The sequence below is a fragment of the Podarcis filfolensis genome (assembly GCF_964270895.1).
Source record: "Podarcis filfolensis genome assembly, chromosome: 12".
Taxonomy (NCBI): Eukaryota; Metazoa; Chordata; class Lepidosauria; order Squamata; family Lacertidae; genus Podarcis; species Podarcis filfolensis.
The window spans coordinates 6,345,008-6,361,736 of record NC_139614.1 but is presented as its reverse complement, the minus strand read 5'-3'; the positions used below and the strand labels follow the sequence as shown (position 1 = coordinate 6,361,736).

The following is a 16,729-nucleotide window of genomic DNA, read 5'->3' as shown; positions in this document are numbered from 1 at the left end:
TACCAGATGTTGCTGTGTAATAACACTGGCTTTGTAGGGAAGTATGTTTTTGCTTCAATTAATAGATAATCTGCAGTTTGTCGTTGGCCCAAACCTGGGCAAACTGGCTAATTTCAACTATGCTTAGTCATTTTCTCGGCTTCTATCAGCACTTGGAAATCTTAATATGTTTCTCAGAAGGTTTCTAACATCTCTGTATTTCTCTTCCTCGTTTATTTTACAACCTTGTTCTCCTTTTGTTTGCTGGTTCTGAAGGGGTGTGTACTTGTGGTTTACCTAGGGCAGTTGTGGTAAATCCTTTCAGTCTTTCTGTTGTGTGATACAGGGGGAATGCCTCGTGGGGGCTATTGTAATGTGAAGAGGTGTAGCTCAATGGTATAGCATCTGTCTGAAATACTGAAAAGGCACTTCCAGCCAGCGTAGAAAATACTAAGCTGGATGGTTTGACTTGGTATGAGGCAGCTTGCTCTGTAGAATTGCAAAAGCATAGTAATGGAGAACGTATCTCAAATAGAAATGTAGGGAAAGATTTCTGCTTGAGACATTGCAAGGATGATGCCACTTGGAAAATACTAGGGTCAATGGAACAATGGTCATCTATTTTCTGTTTGGTTTTTAGCAAATGGAAGGAACTAAACCCAAGCCCTTTGCACGAAAAACATGTGCTCTACCATTGAGCTATGGCCTTTCCCATATAATGTTTCAAAAGTCCCTTTTGTTTATACCCAACTGGGATATTTCGTGTATTCAGAGGAGTAAAACTATGTACTTACACCCCCAAAATATACTCTTTCTGTCCTCCAGGACCGTTTACCTCTTGCTGTAGTAGGTAGCAATACTATCATTGAAGTCAACGGCAAGAGGGTTAGAGGAAGGCAATATCCTTGGGGTGTTGCAGAAGGTAAGTGCGCAAAAGGCCATGTGTGAACTTCCCTGTAATCCCAAAAAACATTAATAGGGTTGTGATTTGATTATATTCTGCTTTTCCAATAGTACACTCAAGGCAGCCAACAATATAACGTTATTACAGTAGCTTTTGTGGTTTTTTATTTGAACATCTGATACATATAGTGACATCGTAATAGTGCCACATCAAATAGCTAGAATGGCTTCCTTTTCTGCTGTTTTTCCTTCAAAGTTAGCAACGATGGTAAATAGAGGGTTGGCTTCCATAGTGTCCCTTCACCCCATCTGCTACTGGCAGATGTCTCTTTCCTGTATTTAAAAAAATGTGACATTTTTCCCCTACAGTTGAAAATGGTGAACACTGTGACTTCACAATTCTAAGAAATATGTTGATAAGGTAAGCAAGTAATGTGCAGCGCTGGTTTGGGGAATAGTTTTCCTTCCTTCCTTCCCTTCCTTCCTTCCTTCCTTCCTTCTTTCCAAGTTCTGTTGTGGTTCTTCCATCTTTTGGAGGCCTTCCACATTGCTGGACCACATTGGAAGACTAGCTAAGAAGGCCCATTCCTTTCATGAATTCTGTTGGAAAAGAAACTGGTATATTGTAATACTTTCTCGTTTTAACCGAAGGTCATCTGAATAAACGATGAACTCTTAAAAGAAAAAAAAAATATGCATGTACTCAGTGGCCACTTTTAGTGTGTATAATTGTAGGATTTTTTCTGGTCAGGAAGAAATGTTAAAAACTTAGTATTTCCTGATATAGCTTTGACTATATTTGGCTACATTTTCATAACAAAGCAAGGAAAGGAAAATCTCTTTTTTAATTAGTGAAAGTCGGCTGTTGAATATACCTCTGGATATTTTGGAATTGATATGTCAGTTGGTGGGATGTGTAGGTGCTTTTTTGGAGGCTAGAGTTTTAACAAGAAGGTGCAAGATGCAGAAGCCGCAATCTGATCCTGAGTATACTTACATAAAAGCAAGTTCCTCTGAATTAGATAGGGATTCATTGAATTTAATGTGTGTCAGGATCAAGCTTTAAATTTGGGAAATACTTGTACATCAGACATTTTTTGGGGGGTGATTAGGCTAAGAGGCATAATTTGGTTCCACAAATCTATTAAGAACATATGCAAAATATTAATCTATCCTCCCTATTGGGTATATTATATGTATAGAATTCTCTAAACATGAAGTCGTTTGCGTATTTCTTTAAGAACAATAAATCACTGTATAAAGCACTTTTACATTTTAAAGCCACATGCCAAATGTTTTGCTTATTAAAATTAATGTTGTATTTATCAGCTATTATTCGGTGAAGGAAAGTTACTGATAAGTTCTTCTTTTTCTTAAATAGAACTCACATGCAGGACCTGAAAGACGTCACTAATAACGTCCATTATGAGAACTACCGAAGCAGAAAATTGGCGGCTGTTACGTACAACGGAGTTGACAACAACAAAAACAAAGGGCAGCTAACAAAGTAAGTGGTAGTAAAAGTGGTGATATGGTTTTTCCCACAAGTTCATGGAAAATTTGTTTTGGATCACATATTTGGCCAGTCAAATCCTTAAAGGCTCATACACCACAAAAGTAATAGTTACAACTTACTTACTATTATTTATTACAGTTGTTTGTTTATATCTCACAGTTTACAGGAAACATTAACCTACCTTTTACTTTAAGCTACAAGTGCCTTTTCCGATATGGATCATTCCAGCCAGTGAGAAAAAAGAGTGGGGCCTCCTGGGTCTTCATATGCCCATTTTGTGGCAAGCAGGGAGAGGATTTTATTTGTCATCATGCCCATCCTTTGGAATCTTCTCCACCAGCACAAACACCACCAGTTGTGTGCTTCCAGTACTTGTTGAAAAATTATGTATTTACGTGGGCCTTTGGGGTGCATTAGTCTGATCTGCTGCGCTTCAGGTCGTTAAGGATGCTGTGGAATTTATTACTCAATGTATTTATTTTAATTTATTTATTTTATTAAATTTGTGTACTGCCCTTCATCCAAATATATCAGGGCAGTTCACAAGATAAAAATACGGGAAAGGGAAAGGTTCTGTTAGGTCCAGTCGCGGACGACTATGGGGTTGCGGCACTCATCTTGCTCTGTAGGCCGAGGGAGCCAGCGTTTGTCCGCAGACAGTTTTTCTGGGTCATGTGGCCAGCATGACTAAGCCGCTTCTGGCGAAACCAGAGCAGCACACGGAAACGCCGTTTACTTTCCCGCCGGAGCGGTACCTATTTATCTACTTGCACTTTGGCATGCTTTTGAACTGCTAGGTGGGCCAGGAGCTGGGACCGAGCAAGCCCTAGGCTCTGTGGTTTAGACCACAGCACCACCCGCAGGATAGCAGCACAAAATATATTCGCTGGCAGTCAAGGGTCATAATATTTTTAAATAATGGGTGAGCAGAAGTTTTTAGTTTTTGTAATATCAGCAGGAGTAGAAAGTTGTTGTTCTGTCAGCTGAGCTGGTGCCTGATGGTTGAGGGAGGATTGTCAACAAAGTACATTTTCTTCATAGGAAACATAATAGTCTTTGGTCGCACCATAGGTTCAAGTACGCTTGGCTAACATGAAGCTTTTAGTGCAGCTTCCAGCCTGAATTTGGCAGCTGAGGCAGTTTTATTTGCCTGGTGGGCAGCACGTCAGACAATTATGGGAACGTTTGCATGTCGATTTTATATAATTGAACAGCTACATTATTCGATATATGGGTACGTAGTACTGCCATTAACTGACTTCCAATCTATACTGTATTGCCATCAGCAGGGTTCTATCTGGTTCCCATTGCTATTCATTATCTGTAAGAAGAATCTATATGTCCTTGCTATTGCCTCACTTGCAAATTAAATTGTGTCTTCTTCTCTGGTATACTGTTAAAACACATTTTCATGGTTAAAGTTTCTGAAAGGTAGAAGGAATATTATATTACACAGTTCATGGTGCAGAAGAGTACAAATAGAATGAAATATATTTAAATAGAGCTCAAGGTGCACAGAAAGTATTTATGGACTTGTACTCTTCTGATGGGGAATAATTGAATATGTATTATATTCCTACAATAAACAGTGTGTGCTTCATAGATTTATTTTTGTAGGTTATATATCACTATATAACCCAGTATATTCCAATTAGTGCATTAGGTAATTAATGTAACACAGTTGTTTTACTGCAGAGACTATTTCTAGTAACTACACTTACAACAGGGTAGTGGTTTTTCTACGATTCAGATCCGATACTTACATTAAGAAGGTGCTGTCTGAAGAAATAAGTTCAGCAATATCTGGCTCCCATATACATGCAAACTGAAGATGATGAGAGATGCAAAAGAAATTGCAGTTGTTACCTATTGTCAATCTCAAGGTTTGTTCCCCAACTATCAAGTTCAGTGAACTTTTATGTTTGCTCAAAAGTTAATTTTGGCTTTCTCTCTGGCACATGTCTGTCTCCTGTGCTCCCTCAAGTAGGTTTGCAGGATAGCCAGCTGAGGAGTTTTTCTTCTTGGAGCTGTCAAACCAAACAAGCCCATGCAGTTTCTGCATGCACAGTGTCAGGAAAGTGGGGAAATTAATTGAAGCTTCATCACTGAAAGGGCTTCATCCCTTGCTTTTTCTTCATCCCACTTTTGGAAAAAAGTACTCAAATGTATTAGTTTCTGAATCTTATGAGGGCACTAACTTCTTTTTTAGGAGTTACTTTAAAGCAACATTAGTCAATTTTTGGAAGGTTAATTGCTTTTCAGACAAATTTTATCAGACAGTTGGCTTCCGTATTTTCAGTTTGAAGTCATAGTCACACATTGTTGCTAACTTCTCTTACTGCATAATGGATGTATATTTTTACTGCAAGAAAATTGATTTGTTCTTCATAATATGCTACCTCATATTAATTTTTCAAATGTTAGGCCAGTAGAATACAATTACAGCGAATGGAGTGGATTGGGGGGGGGGGGTAAATGCATGTCCAGGATTCTTGAGGGCACAGTTTCCTGAATAATCCCAAATACATACTTTTTGAAACCAAGGGTTTATTGTAATTTTATAATGTAGAATGGCATTAATTAAAAATATAAGGAAAATGGAATGAATAAAAAACAAGTAAAATTGCATGAAAGTATAATACCATAAGGAACATATTAGTTCACAGTAAAAAATAAATAAATCATATTCTCAGGTCTTGTTTCACACATACAAGTCACAAATATGTTTTTTTTAATCATTTTATACAATTCTGAAATTGCAATGGTTTCTTCATCAATAAAGATGACTGGTAAGACCATTAAAGGGTCTGGCATTAGTCCTGTGCCCAAATACAAACTTAAACATTTTTGAGAGTTAACATTTCTGCGCCATTCAGAAGTTGGGAGTCAGGCTCTCAAGTATATTTTGGTCTGCAGTATATTTTTTGAAACATAAATCATAGTGTAAATTACATCTGTGCACAAGCTATGCGGCTTCACTATGAACAAACTCTAATAGTATTTCACATTTCTCCCATGAAGTTGAAACCTCCCAAGCAGGTTGCATAGCTGTCAACTTTCCCCCTTTTTTAAGGGAAAATCTTATTCGGAATAAGGGAATTTCCCTTTAAAAAAGGGAAACGGTGGCAGCTATGCATTGTTGTTGTTTTAAGATCATACTTAAATTGGTTTGAAAAGTGAAAGTTTCTGAAGTACATCTGGCTTCATTGGAGGCCAGGATGCGATGCTGAGGCTTTCAGCAGCTCATTCTCATAATGCTAAAGCATTGTTTACACAGGGATGGGGAACATATAACCCTCCAGATGTTGCTGGACTCTCGAGTAGGAAGATGTACAGGGAGAGTCATCCCTGTGCTCTGCTCAACACTTCGTTGCAGAGCTCAGGAAAATGACTTCATATTCTGGACCAGAAAGCCTATACAGTGGTGCCTCGCAAGACGAAAATACCGTATTTTTCGCACCATAGGACGCACTTTTTCCCCTCCAAAAATGAAGGGGAAATGTGTGTGCGTCCTATGGTGCGAATGCAGGCTTTCGCTGAAGCCTGGAGAGTGAGAGAGGTCGGTGCGCACCGACCCCTCACGCTCTCCAGGCTTCGCACACCTCTCTGCAAGCAGCGGGAGCCCAGCGCTGGGCTCCCGCTGCTTGCGGAGACTTGCCTGCATGCCGAAGCCTGCGCGTGCTGAACTCAGCGCGCCCAGGCTTTGCGGACCTCTCCGCAAACAGCGGGAGCGCTCCCGCTGCTTGCGGAGAGTTGCCAGCATGCCGAAGTCTGCGGGCGCTGAGATCAGCGCGCCCAGGCTTCGCGGACCTCTCCGCAAACAGCGGGAGCGCTCCCGCTGCTTGCGGAGAGTTGCCAGCATGCCGAAGCCTGCGCGCGCTGAGATCAGCGCGCCCAGGCTTCGCGGACCTCTCCGCAAACAGCGGGAGCGCTCCCGCTGCTTGCGGAGAGTTGCCAGCATGCCGAAGCCTGCGCGCGCTGAGATCAGCGCGCCCAGGCTTCGCGGACCTCTCCGCAAACAGCGGGAGCGGTCCCGCTGCTTGCGGAGAGTTGCCAGCATGCCGAAGCCTGCGCGCGCTGAGATCAGCGCGCCCAGGCTTCGCGGACCTCTCCGCAAACAGCGGGAGCGCTCCCGCTGCTTGCGGAGAGTTGCCAGCATGCCGAAGCCTGCGCGCGCTGAGATCAGCGCGCCCAGGCTTCGCGGACCTCTCCGCAAACAGCGGGAGCGCTCCCGCTGCTTGCGGAGAGTTGCCAGCATGCCGAAGCCTGCGCGCGCTGAGATCAGCACGCCCAGGCTTCGCGGACCTCTCCGCAAACAGCGGGAGCGGTCCCGCTGCTTGCGGAGAGTTGCCAGCATGCCGAAGCCTGCGCGCGCTGAGATCAGCGTGCCCAGGCTTCGCGGACCTCTCCGCAAGCAGTGGGAGCGCTCCCACGGCTTGCAGAGAGCTGCCTGTTTGGGGGCTGGGGTCGGGGGAAGCTCCAGCTTCCCCAGCCCCGCGCCTGGGGGGGAAATAATTTTTCCCCTTTATTTCCCCCCAAAAAAACTGGGTGCGCCCTATCGTCCGGTGCGCCCTATGGTGCGAAAAATACGGTAATCCGTTCCGCGAGTCTCTTCGTCTAGCGGTTTTTTCGTCTTGCGAAGCAGCCCTATTAGCGGATTAGCGCTATTAGCGGTTTAGCGGCTTAGCGGCTATTAAAGGCTATTAGCGGCTTAGAAAAAGGGGGGGGAGCGAAAAAAATTGCAAGACTCGCAAGACGTTTTCGTCTTGCGAAGCAAGCCCATAGGGAAATTCGTCTTGCGAAGCGCATCGAAAAACGGAAAACCCTTTCGTCTAGCGGGTTTTTCGTCTTGCGAGGCATTCGTCTTGCGGGGCACCACTGTACCATGCTTTCTGCTTGATCAGCATCTTCACATGTTAACAAGGTTGTAGTTGAATAGTTCTCAGCTATCTTAAATAATAATTTCAGGGAAATTGTCCCTTTCCTGGTGTGTTGCTTTTCCCTGCATTGCTTTGATCAGTATACTAAGGAAGCAAAGCATTTGATTTGACAGCATGAAACCGCTTCCCATGGTCCTTAAAATGTTCAGAGCGCTTCAAAGGGAACAATGGTTGCAATACATTGTGAAATTTCCGGAAATAATGTCATAGCGGTGATGCCATAAAGCCCACACTGTTGGTTGCATCGTTTAGCTGTCTAGGCTGGGCTTCCAGTTCTGCTTTACGTCTCAAAGAAGTGTGAAGCAAGCCAGGTAACCATGTTGTGCATTTTGGGGGCCAATTAAAAGTGCTGGTTTTAGCGTTTAAAGCCTTTGGGTCAGAGTTAATGGAAAGACTACCTATACCCACACCAACCTGCCCACACAGGACAATCAGGGGCAGAGGTTTTCCTTGTTTGCCCACCACCAAAATCAGCCAAGTTGTCAGGCATGGTGTTCCCACACTACAGATCTTCATAAAGTCCTGGCAAACCACTTTTTCACAGTGCTTTACTCATGAGGTATATTCCATCTTGCTACTGTTCTTCTTTTGGCTGCTAAATCTGTTAATACTGCTTTGGTTCTAAATCAGTTGCTGAGTTGCAAGGACTTATTATTATTATTATTATGATTCTGTTTTTTAAAATGTGGTTACAGTGAACATTTTGGGTTTTATTTTATTACTGTTGAATTTCTAATTGTGTGCAAGCCGCATTTAGAGAGAGTTTGACTCCTAAAGGCAGCCTATAAATATTTTCTAATAAAACTAAATATCAAAGGGTGATCTTCAGGCATTAAAAGCTAGGAAGAACAAATATGTAATCCTGCTAAGATAACTACTTACACTGATGCAATCTAATAAATACTCCTCTATATGCAGTCAGCAACTCAGTACAGTGGTACCTCTAGATGCGAACGGGATCCGTTCCGGAGCCCCGTTCGCATCTAGAAGCAAACGTAACCCGTGTCTACGGGTCACGTTTTGGCGCTTCTGCGCATGCGCGTGACGTCATTTTGAGCGTCTGTGTCTGTGCAAGCGGCGAAACCTGGAAGTAACGCTCTCTGTTACTTCCGGGTTGCCGCGGAGCGCAACTCGAACGCGCTCATCCCGAAGCACATTCAACCCGAGGTATGACTATATAACTAATGTTAAAGTTCAGCAAAATGCAACTACTGTGTAGGTCTTTCCTCATTTAATTTCTGCACGCCCTTAAAGTCTAGCAGCTGTAGGGGACATTAGACAGGATCCGCAAGTTTTAATTTGCGTGGCTTTTGCTGCAACTTCAGATGACTCTTCAGCTAGGGTAGGAGTCATATATCTGATACAGTGGTGTTGGCAAACTGTTTGCTGTTGTTTCTTGTATCTTACGAGCACGATGACTCTGTCCTTGTGCATGCTGTGGAGAATGGGATCTCTCTTCTGAGGTAGCAGATGGGGGTGGAGTTTTTTCATAGCTCTACACGACTTGAATCTCTTAACCATTAAGATTTAGAGAGCAGCAGTGAGCATATGAGACATGATTTGAGACACATGCAGGTCCCGCTTTCTGAGCACAGTGCATTTTCAGGAGATAATTGATTAGGTGAGCATTCACATATCAAGCTGATGGTTTTAATTATTTCCTAAGGGAACATTTCTAATCCGTGATTTGTGCCTTCCTGCTTCCTTCCTGAAATTGCTGCGGACAATTGGCAAAAGCCAACAAAAGGAAAAACTGATTTTTCCACTCTCTCTCGCTCTGCCAACCATCAAAACACAAGCAAGTAAGGAAGTGGGACAACTCTTGACTGTTCAGCTACCTGAATCAGCTATTTGTGTAGCTAGGTTTGGGTATAATGATTTGTGTTCAGGTAACTGAGATTTCGGATAACAAGCATTCAAATAGCAGGACCTGCATGCATAAATTCTTGAAAATGCATTTGAGCTTTTTTTAGTCAGTGTTGTGCCAATGCAACAAATAGTTCTCATCCTGGTGTCGAAGTTAAATTGCTATATAGTTTGCCAACTCCTCCTTGCACACATATCTTGTTTTGTATCTAACTGTGATGTACCTAGTAGTGTTGCATCAGTGCAACAGCACCTATCTATAACAGTCCTATCTGGCTTCTGCAGTTGGGACAGAAAATAGGAAATACTTTTTAACTGAAGACTTCTTCGTTTGTTCAGTTGCAAGGGGCTTCATTTTGTTAAGCCGATATATGAATCATACAAATGGGGACATGGTTTGAATTGGTTAGATGGTTTCTACCTTGTTCTGGTTGAGCTATTTTTTTGGGTGGGGGAATCAAAAGATTTTTTTTCCTTTCAGAAATTCTAGAGTAGCTATGATATTAGAACTTAGAAGTAATCTGTGAAATAGTTTGAATGGTTTATAAACCTGGAAGAATCTTTGAAATACAAGGCAGAGAGTGGAGTGACTCTTACAGTTGCCATTTTATCATCTGATCTTAATTATAGTAAATATTTTCCAGAGAAGCCTTTTGAGACCTCTGCTGGCGAGTTAAATGGTGCTATTGACCATTTTGAATATGCGTACTAGCAGCAATAGGCCTTGAGACAGTTGTGAATTGGTGTTTATTTTGAGAAGTTAAGCAAATGTCACTAAAATATTTAAGTTTTCATCTAAAGAGCATGCATTATTCCTTGCACACAAACACAGGTAAAAAGCTTTGCACATCAGGTCTGCATTAATTGTGTAGAGCACTTGAACTAACAGACTATTGAAAACAAAAAAACTTAACTAGCTTTAACTAACAACCTGTCACTTTACAGTGGAAATCTTGCTGCTGGAGAGCATACAAACCAAAGTAGCTTCAAATCCATAATGAATTTGCTTTTTAATTATTGCTTTTTATTTTTGTGGTTTTATTTGAGCATGCTAAGCTTCTGTATTTTTTGTTTTTTAGATTTGACACAGTTGAAGGCATGTAAGTGGTCATTTAAATTTTTCAAAAGACTTAAGACAAGGATTAAAACAAAAAAGGCTTTTAATGTTGAGTGTAATTTTCAAAACTTTTATTTTCAGCGATTGCATTTGTTTTGCTTTTAATGTTTTATTATAAAATTCCCTAACATAAAGTTAAATATTTTTAGTGACATCTACTGTGAGAGCACATTTATTCACAGAGAAAGCAGAAGACCATTTTAGCAGTTAATTGGATATGAAATCCTCATAATTTGCTTCTTTTCAGCACAGTGATTGATTGTATATGTAATGACCCTCAAGAACCTGTTAGCTTCATTTCTTTCCTCTGAAGCTGCAGTTGGTTACCACGGCATTTGAAAGTGCCAAAATTATCAAATCAGAGTGCTGATAAAGAAGGCAAAAAATGTAGATATATCACATCAGTAGCTTGCAGAGGCTCAGATTTCATTCTTTCCAGATGTTGTGTTCCAGAGAGAATAGTCAAAATGGCATGAATGTCAGCTAGGCACATGCACCCATTCCCCTCACCATTGAGAGGAAGTAGTGATTGATGAATTGGGTGGTATTGCATCCTGTTTGAACATGGCATGCCCCTAGCTGTCTGCCTTTAACCCCTCTTTTTCCAGGGAACAGACTGGCTCTGAGAGATTCCATGTTCAAGCATGGCACAGCCTAGTTCATTTCCATCTTCCGTAGCATTAAAGAACCAGAGACTCTCACCAGGTCAAGTGTCCTCTCTGGAACATAACACTCAAATAGGTGTTGTGCGTCTGTTTGAGTAGTTCTTGAGGTTTGCTCTCATTTTTGAACTAGGGAGGGGGGATTATTCATATTTAAATGCACTGGAAACATCTATATTCAGTGCGTGCATTTAAAATCAGCATTTATTTGGACAAATACGTAAACATGCAACCTTGCAAAAAAATTTATTGAAATCCTTTTTTTGCTTTTAGTGATGATAATAGGTATCCTGACAATATTCCATGGAGAGGGCTTATTTCTGTATTAAAATAAGTTAGCCATAGTAGCTGCATTGAAAATAGATGACACCATGTATTCTCTCTCTCCATGTGCAAATTCTTCACAGCAGGACTGGTTTTAATTAGTTCTTTAATTTTCTTGTCCCTTTCATCATTGGATAAAAGTACAAAATCTTTCAAATAAACATTGGGTGTGGCTTAACTTATATTACAGCAGAACCTCAGACATGTGAACTCATGGAGGCTGCTTCCATGAAATGCTCATTTGCTTTTAGGTTCTCCTAACTTCACATTGTCTTCCTTTCTAGCTTCTTTTATAACTCTTAAGCTCAGTCCGCCATTCATCGTCCTTCGTAAACTTGGTTTGAATTCACTTGCTGCTTCTTTCTAGCTCCTTGAAGTTGATTCCTTATACAGTACAGTGATCCATATTGACCAGATGAAGAATTTAAGGACTCTTACAGTAGAGTGGCCACTACAAAACTGCTCAAGAAGACATTCCCCATCAGTTTCTTAGCATCCAGGCTGATGTGGAATTACCGAGAAACTGGTGCTTCCTATTACCACATCTACAGCAAACAGAAGAGCTGTCTCATTGTGGCTGATGAATCCCTCCTGTCATGCCTTAGCTGTTTTAAATGGAATCATACTGTCTGGGGTTCCGCTGTAATCTCATTTGTATATAATTCTAGGTGGTTGAGTGAAGGCTGGATTTGATTTTGTTGTTTGCTACTTGTCCACTTACACAGTTTGCCCCCACATTTTATGTTGCATGAATGTCCTACCTAGTAATGATAAACACGTGTATTTGGTGCACCTGGCCTGGTGGGCACATCACTCTTTTCATAGAATCATAGAATCATAGAGTTGGAAGAGACCACAAGGGCCATCGAGTCCAACCCCCTGCCAAGCAGGAAACACCATCAGAGCACTCCTGACATATGGTTGTCAAGCCTCTGCTTAAAGACCTCCAAAGAAGGAGACTCCACCACACTCCTTGGCAGCAAATTCCACTGTCAAACAGCTCTTACTGTCAGGAAGTTCTTCCTAATGTTTAGGTGGAATCTTCTTTCTTGTAGTTTGGGTCCATTGCTCCGTGTCCGCTTCTCTGGAGCAGCAGAAAACAACCTTTCTCCCTCCTCTATGTGACATCCTTTTCCTCCTCCTCAGATAATATAGATGTTACTAGATCATAGCATGTTCTGATTGGAACCTGGAGTGGATTCATTAGCAAGAGTAAGAAATGAAATGTGTTGAATACGGATCAGTAACATGCCACAGATTTGTTTATTAAATGTACGATTAGAGCTATGAGAAGGTCCTAGAGAGGCCTGAGTATACTTCAGCCCATGTGCACATAGTGTACTGCTTCTCCCGCATTTCTGGCAGCAGCTGCCCCAGAACCCAATTCTAGTAAAGCTTCTACAACATCAAAATGAAGTGTTTGGAAACCCTTTCAAAGTACCCCATAGAGTAATTTATTTTACCTGGAGCCTGGAGCCAAAGAATTGTCCATCTGTGTTCAAATCAACAAGAATCACGTGCTCTTCCATCACCACTTCTTGCTTCTTTGTGACGGTCCCCTTAAAGCTGCCCTGTCACAGTGCAGCAGTGACCATAGAGTCCACCACCGGCACAATTCCCCTTTGAGAGTCAAGACGTTAGATGAGTCCTTAGAAAGGAACAAAATGAGCGGAAAAAAATGATATTTTCCAAAAGTTTGGGATGGACAATATTCCATTAGCTCTAAATCAGGCATAGGCAAACTCTGCCCTCCAAATGTTTTGGACTACAATTCCCATCTTCCCTGACCACTGGTCCTATTAGCTATGGATCATGGGAGTTGCAGTGCCAAAACATCTGGAAGGCCAAGTTTGCCTATGCCTGCTCTAAATGACCCATTAACAAATCCCAAGTAGTTTTCAAGATGGAACCTTTTAATGTGAAGTGACTCTCAAAGGCAAATTGTAAAATAAAAATGCTATATAAGTTTATAACTTGATCTCCTGATCACTGTTAAATCCTTTAAGACTGAAGTCTTCTACTCAGGACCAGTGTGAGCCCCACTGAACTCTGTGATAGGGGCAGAGGAAAATAATTTTAAGAGGCATGAGTGTGTTGGGAAGGGGGAATATAGTGGAGGAATGGAAGGAGGGGAATCTATTTGAATAATGTATTCAGGCAAGAAGTGAGGGAAGACCAACAGGTCCCTATGCTATGACGCTAAGTGGGGAAAACAAGTGTGCAGGATAGGCCTTGGGCACTGAGGAGAGCTGGCTGGCATTAGGGTGGTCTATGGTGTTATGAACCCCATCTCTAAAATGGATATGTATTTTCTAAAAAGAAAAACCTTCTATGTATGTAATTCCTTCATCATATAAGGCATATCTTGTGTGATATGACCTGTAACTTGTGGCTTGGCTCACTTTCTTGTGGCTTCTGAATGTAGGTGATTTGCTGCTGCTTTTATTGTAGTGCACATAGTTAGAACTTGGTCTGAGTTACGTTGCTGCCATGTGGATAGTATTGTTTAGGATTGTAAATCCGTGTTTTGCAAACTGCATGCCTGGAATCACCAGTAGGCCTCAAACCCCTTTCAGGTGCACCTCAGCTTTGCAGTCTGCCCAATACCTTCTTATTTCCCAACCCAGCCTGCTCCCAACTACAGTGCCAGCAGCTGCTGATGGTGGTCCTGATATGCATAATTCACAGGCATACAGGGATGCAGTAGTCAGAAGTGAGGCTGTGATGGGAAGGTTGAAGTGGGAAAGGAATGAAGAAGCAGACAAGAAGAAAGGCACCTGGGGGCACTGCTGTGCCCTTTTCTCCTCTCTCCTTCCTTCCTTCCTTCCTTCCTTCCTTCCTTCCTTCCTTCCTTCCTACCTACACACACACACACACACACACACACACACACACACACACTTTTATATCCTATGTCCCAATGCTCCTTCCAAGCCAGGGAGCCTCTCCAATTTGAAAGTGACAGCAGCTTTGCATTGGAAATTAGGCAACTGGTGTGTGTGTTGATAGCCTTATCCTGGCTCTCTTTATAGAAGAGTATTTTAAAATCCGCAGCCAGACAATGAGTGTGGTTCCAGGAAAATAGTGAGCATTCCAAAGAAGCATTTATGCAGTTCAAAATTCAAGCCATGCAAAAAATTATATGGTTAGCTGGTATGAAAACAGCTAACAATATATATAAAAAAGTAAAGAACATGGTCCAGGCTGCCCTCCCAGTTCTGAGGATTTTCTGCCACTCTGTGTAGGTTTCTAAATGACTCTTAAGCAACAAAGCATGTGTGCACAAACACAAAAAGTAAATGCACCGTGGGTTTTCAGTGTTGTGTGCCATGCATATAAATTACAAAGTTCTTTTTAGTGGCATGTGCAATGCATGTGTATTAAAATACACCCCAGCAGAAATTCTGGAGCCCCATAAAGAACATTTCTAGATGTAGCCCTGTTTCAACATAACACACTTGAGTTATTCCTACTTGAAATATATTGTTGTCCAAGGTTATCCATTGCATGTGCACCTGATTTGTGGTGTTAAATCTCACTACCTCTGTGTGGTTTTTTTCCTTCTTCACAAAGTGCTATTTCTAAGAAATTGTACCATTGCAGGTGAAGCACAGACCCCAGCCACTTGGTTTCATCCTCTGTTAGACTAGATGTTCACACCGATTTGTAAACGTGAAACAAATGTGACAAGGAAGCACTTGATCACTCTCATTTATTCGTTGACACTACTTCACTTTCCGAAAGTAGCTTGCTTCCTGTCTCTCTGTGTGTCTATTGGCTTTTCACTGAATTTGTGTTTCCAAATGAAAATTGAATAACCAAGCATCTGTTTCATTTATGGCAGGAGTCCCCTGGCGCAAATGGAGGAAGAGCGGAGAGAACATGTGGCAAAGATGAAGAAAATGGAAATGGAAATGGAGCAAGTCTTTGAGATGAAGGTCAAAGAAAAAGTTCAGAAACTGAAGGACTCTGAAGCAGAGGTACATATTGCTGTGGCAGCATGTACTGGATAAAGCAAACATTAGAATATTTGAATTACAGGACAATATTTATTTAGCACTGTGAGTCAATAGAAAATCAGCTGTAAGTGGATTCCTGGGGAAATTAGATGAGCTCAAGTGGACATATATGTGGGTGATCAATAAATCCCTATTCCTGTGTGCCCAACAACTGTAAATGCACATCATGTCCCGTGACTTTTCACATTGTGGAGTTCTTGGCCATGATTTTACCATTATGGCAATTTTTTTATTTTACTTTTACACTGATATAACTTGAGCTGAATGCGCCTTTTTAAGTCGTGTTATGTATCAAATAGTGATCTTCTGTGAAGCCAAGAGAAACTCAGATCCATAACTTTCAAGAATGTAGGATTGTCATGAGTGCTTAAGCTGAGATAAAAAAAAAATCACCCTAAATTAAGACCCATTGTAATATCATCTTGAAAAGCAACAGCCAGTACGTAGTGTAGAGTTCAGTCATGGTTTGATGCTTGGTCTTACCTACCACAGCAGCTTTTCCTTCCTGTTTGGATAGATAGGGAAATTATTCAGTAGGGAAACTTGCTTTAAAGGTCAGACTAGATCACAAAGGAGAAGGGGTGAGAATAAGACAGTGCTTTGTCCAAGGTTTGAACATAATAGCTTTTAACATTAAAATGCCTGTTAAAAATAAAATAAATACGGGGCTGGATCCAGATTGTCAGTTGCATTTGGGTCCTCCTGAAATCAAAGTTGAAATGTTAGTCATTGCTCATGTTCCACTGAGTTCAGTGTTTATTGGGTCCAACCCAATGTGCTCATTTATTGTCTATTTTTTACTTACAACATTACTGATATCTTTTTTCATTTTCTGACAGACCCCTTGAACACAGACGAGAAACCTTACCATCTTTTGCATTCTTGTTCCTTAGCTCCAGCGGCGTCATGAGCAGATGAAAAAGAACTTGGAGGCACAACACAAGGAATTAGAGGAAAAACGCCGCCAGTTCGAGGACGAAAAGGCAAACTGGGAAGCTCAGCAACGTATTTTGGAACAACAGAATTCTTCGAGGTGCGTTGGAGTCGTAACTGCAGTCCTTTCTGAAAGAGTTCTGATTTTAGGTCCTACCGCAGGAGTTCATACCCTGTTCCTGCACAATCCCTTTCAGCGATAACACATCCAAGTAATGGCTTACCTGTGTATAGTCCTGTGGGTTGCATCCCAGTGGTGTCCCTCTGCCGACGGAAGACACATTGATACAGCAGAGGCTGCAGTCAGTAGAAAAGAGAAGGAGGCTATTTTCATCAGTTTGCCTTTCTCCTCGCAGCCAACCCCCACATCCTATGTTGTTTCTAAGGGCTCCTGAAACAGGGCATCATATTGGCCATATCAGTATCACCAGAAGCAGCCCCTTAAAAATGTTTAAGCTGCTTGGTTGAAG

The 16,729-nt window shown here is 41.7% G+C and overlaps 1 protein-coding gene across 5 annotated transcripts in view; it reads left to right on the top strand.

Annotated features, from left to right (window-relative positions):
* SEPTIN7 (septin 7) overlaps positions 1 to 16,729 on the top strand; it is a 54,656-nt gene that overhangs the window by 35,340 nt on the left and 2,587 nt on the right. For 3 of the 5 annotated variants that reach the window (XM_083578155.1, XM_083578153.1, XM_083578152.1), the window contains 5 exons: positions 805 to 901; positions 1,252 to 1,303; positions 2,264 to 2,389; positions 15,152 to 15,287; positions 16,220 to 16,359. In XM_083578155.1, the coding sequence (XP_083434281.1) occupies positions 805 to 901; positions 1,252 to 1,303; positions 2,264 to 2,389; positions 15,152 to 15,287; positions 16,220 to 16,359 (551 nt within the window). Of the gene's footprint in view, positions 1 to 804; positions 902 to 1,251; positions 1,304 to 2,263; positions 2,390 to 10,283; positions 10,305 to 15,151; positions 15,288 to 16,219; positions 16,360 to 16,729 lie in introns of all 5 variants that reach the window. The other 2 variants (XM_083578154.1, XM_083578151.1) reach the window with 1 other exon arrangement.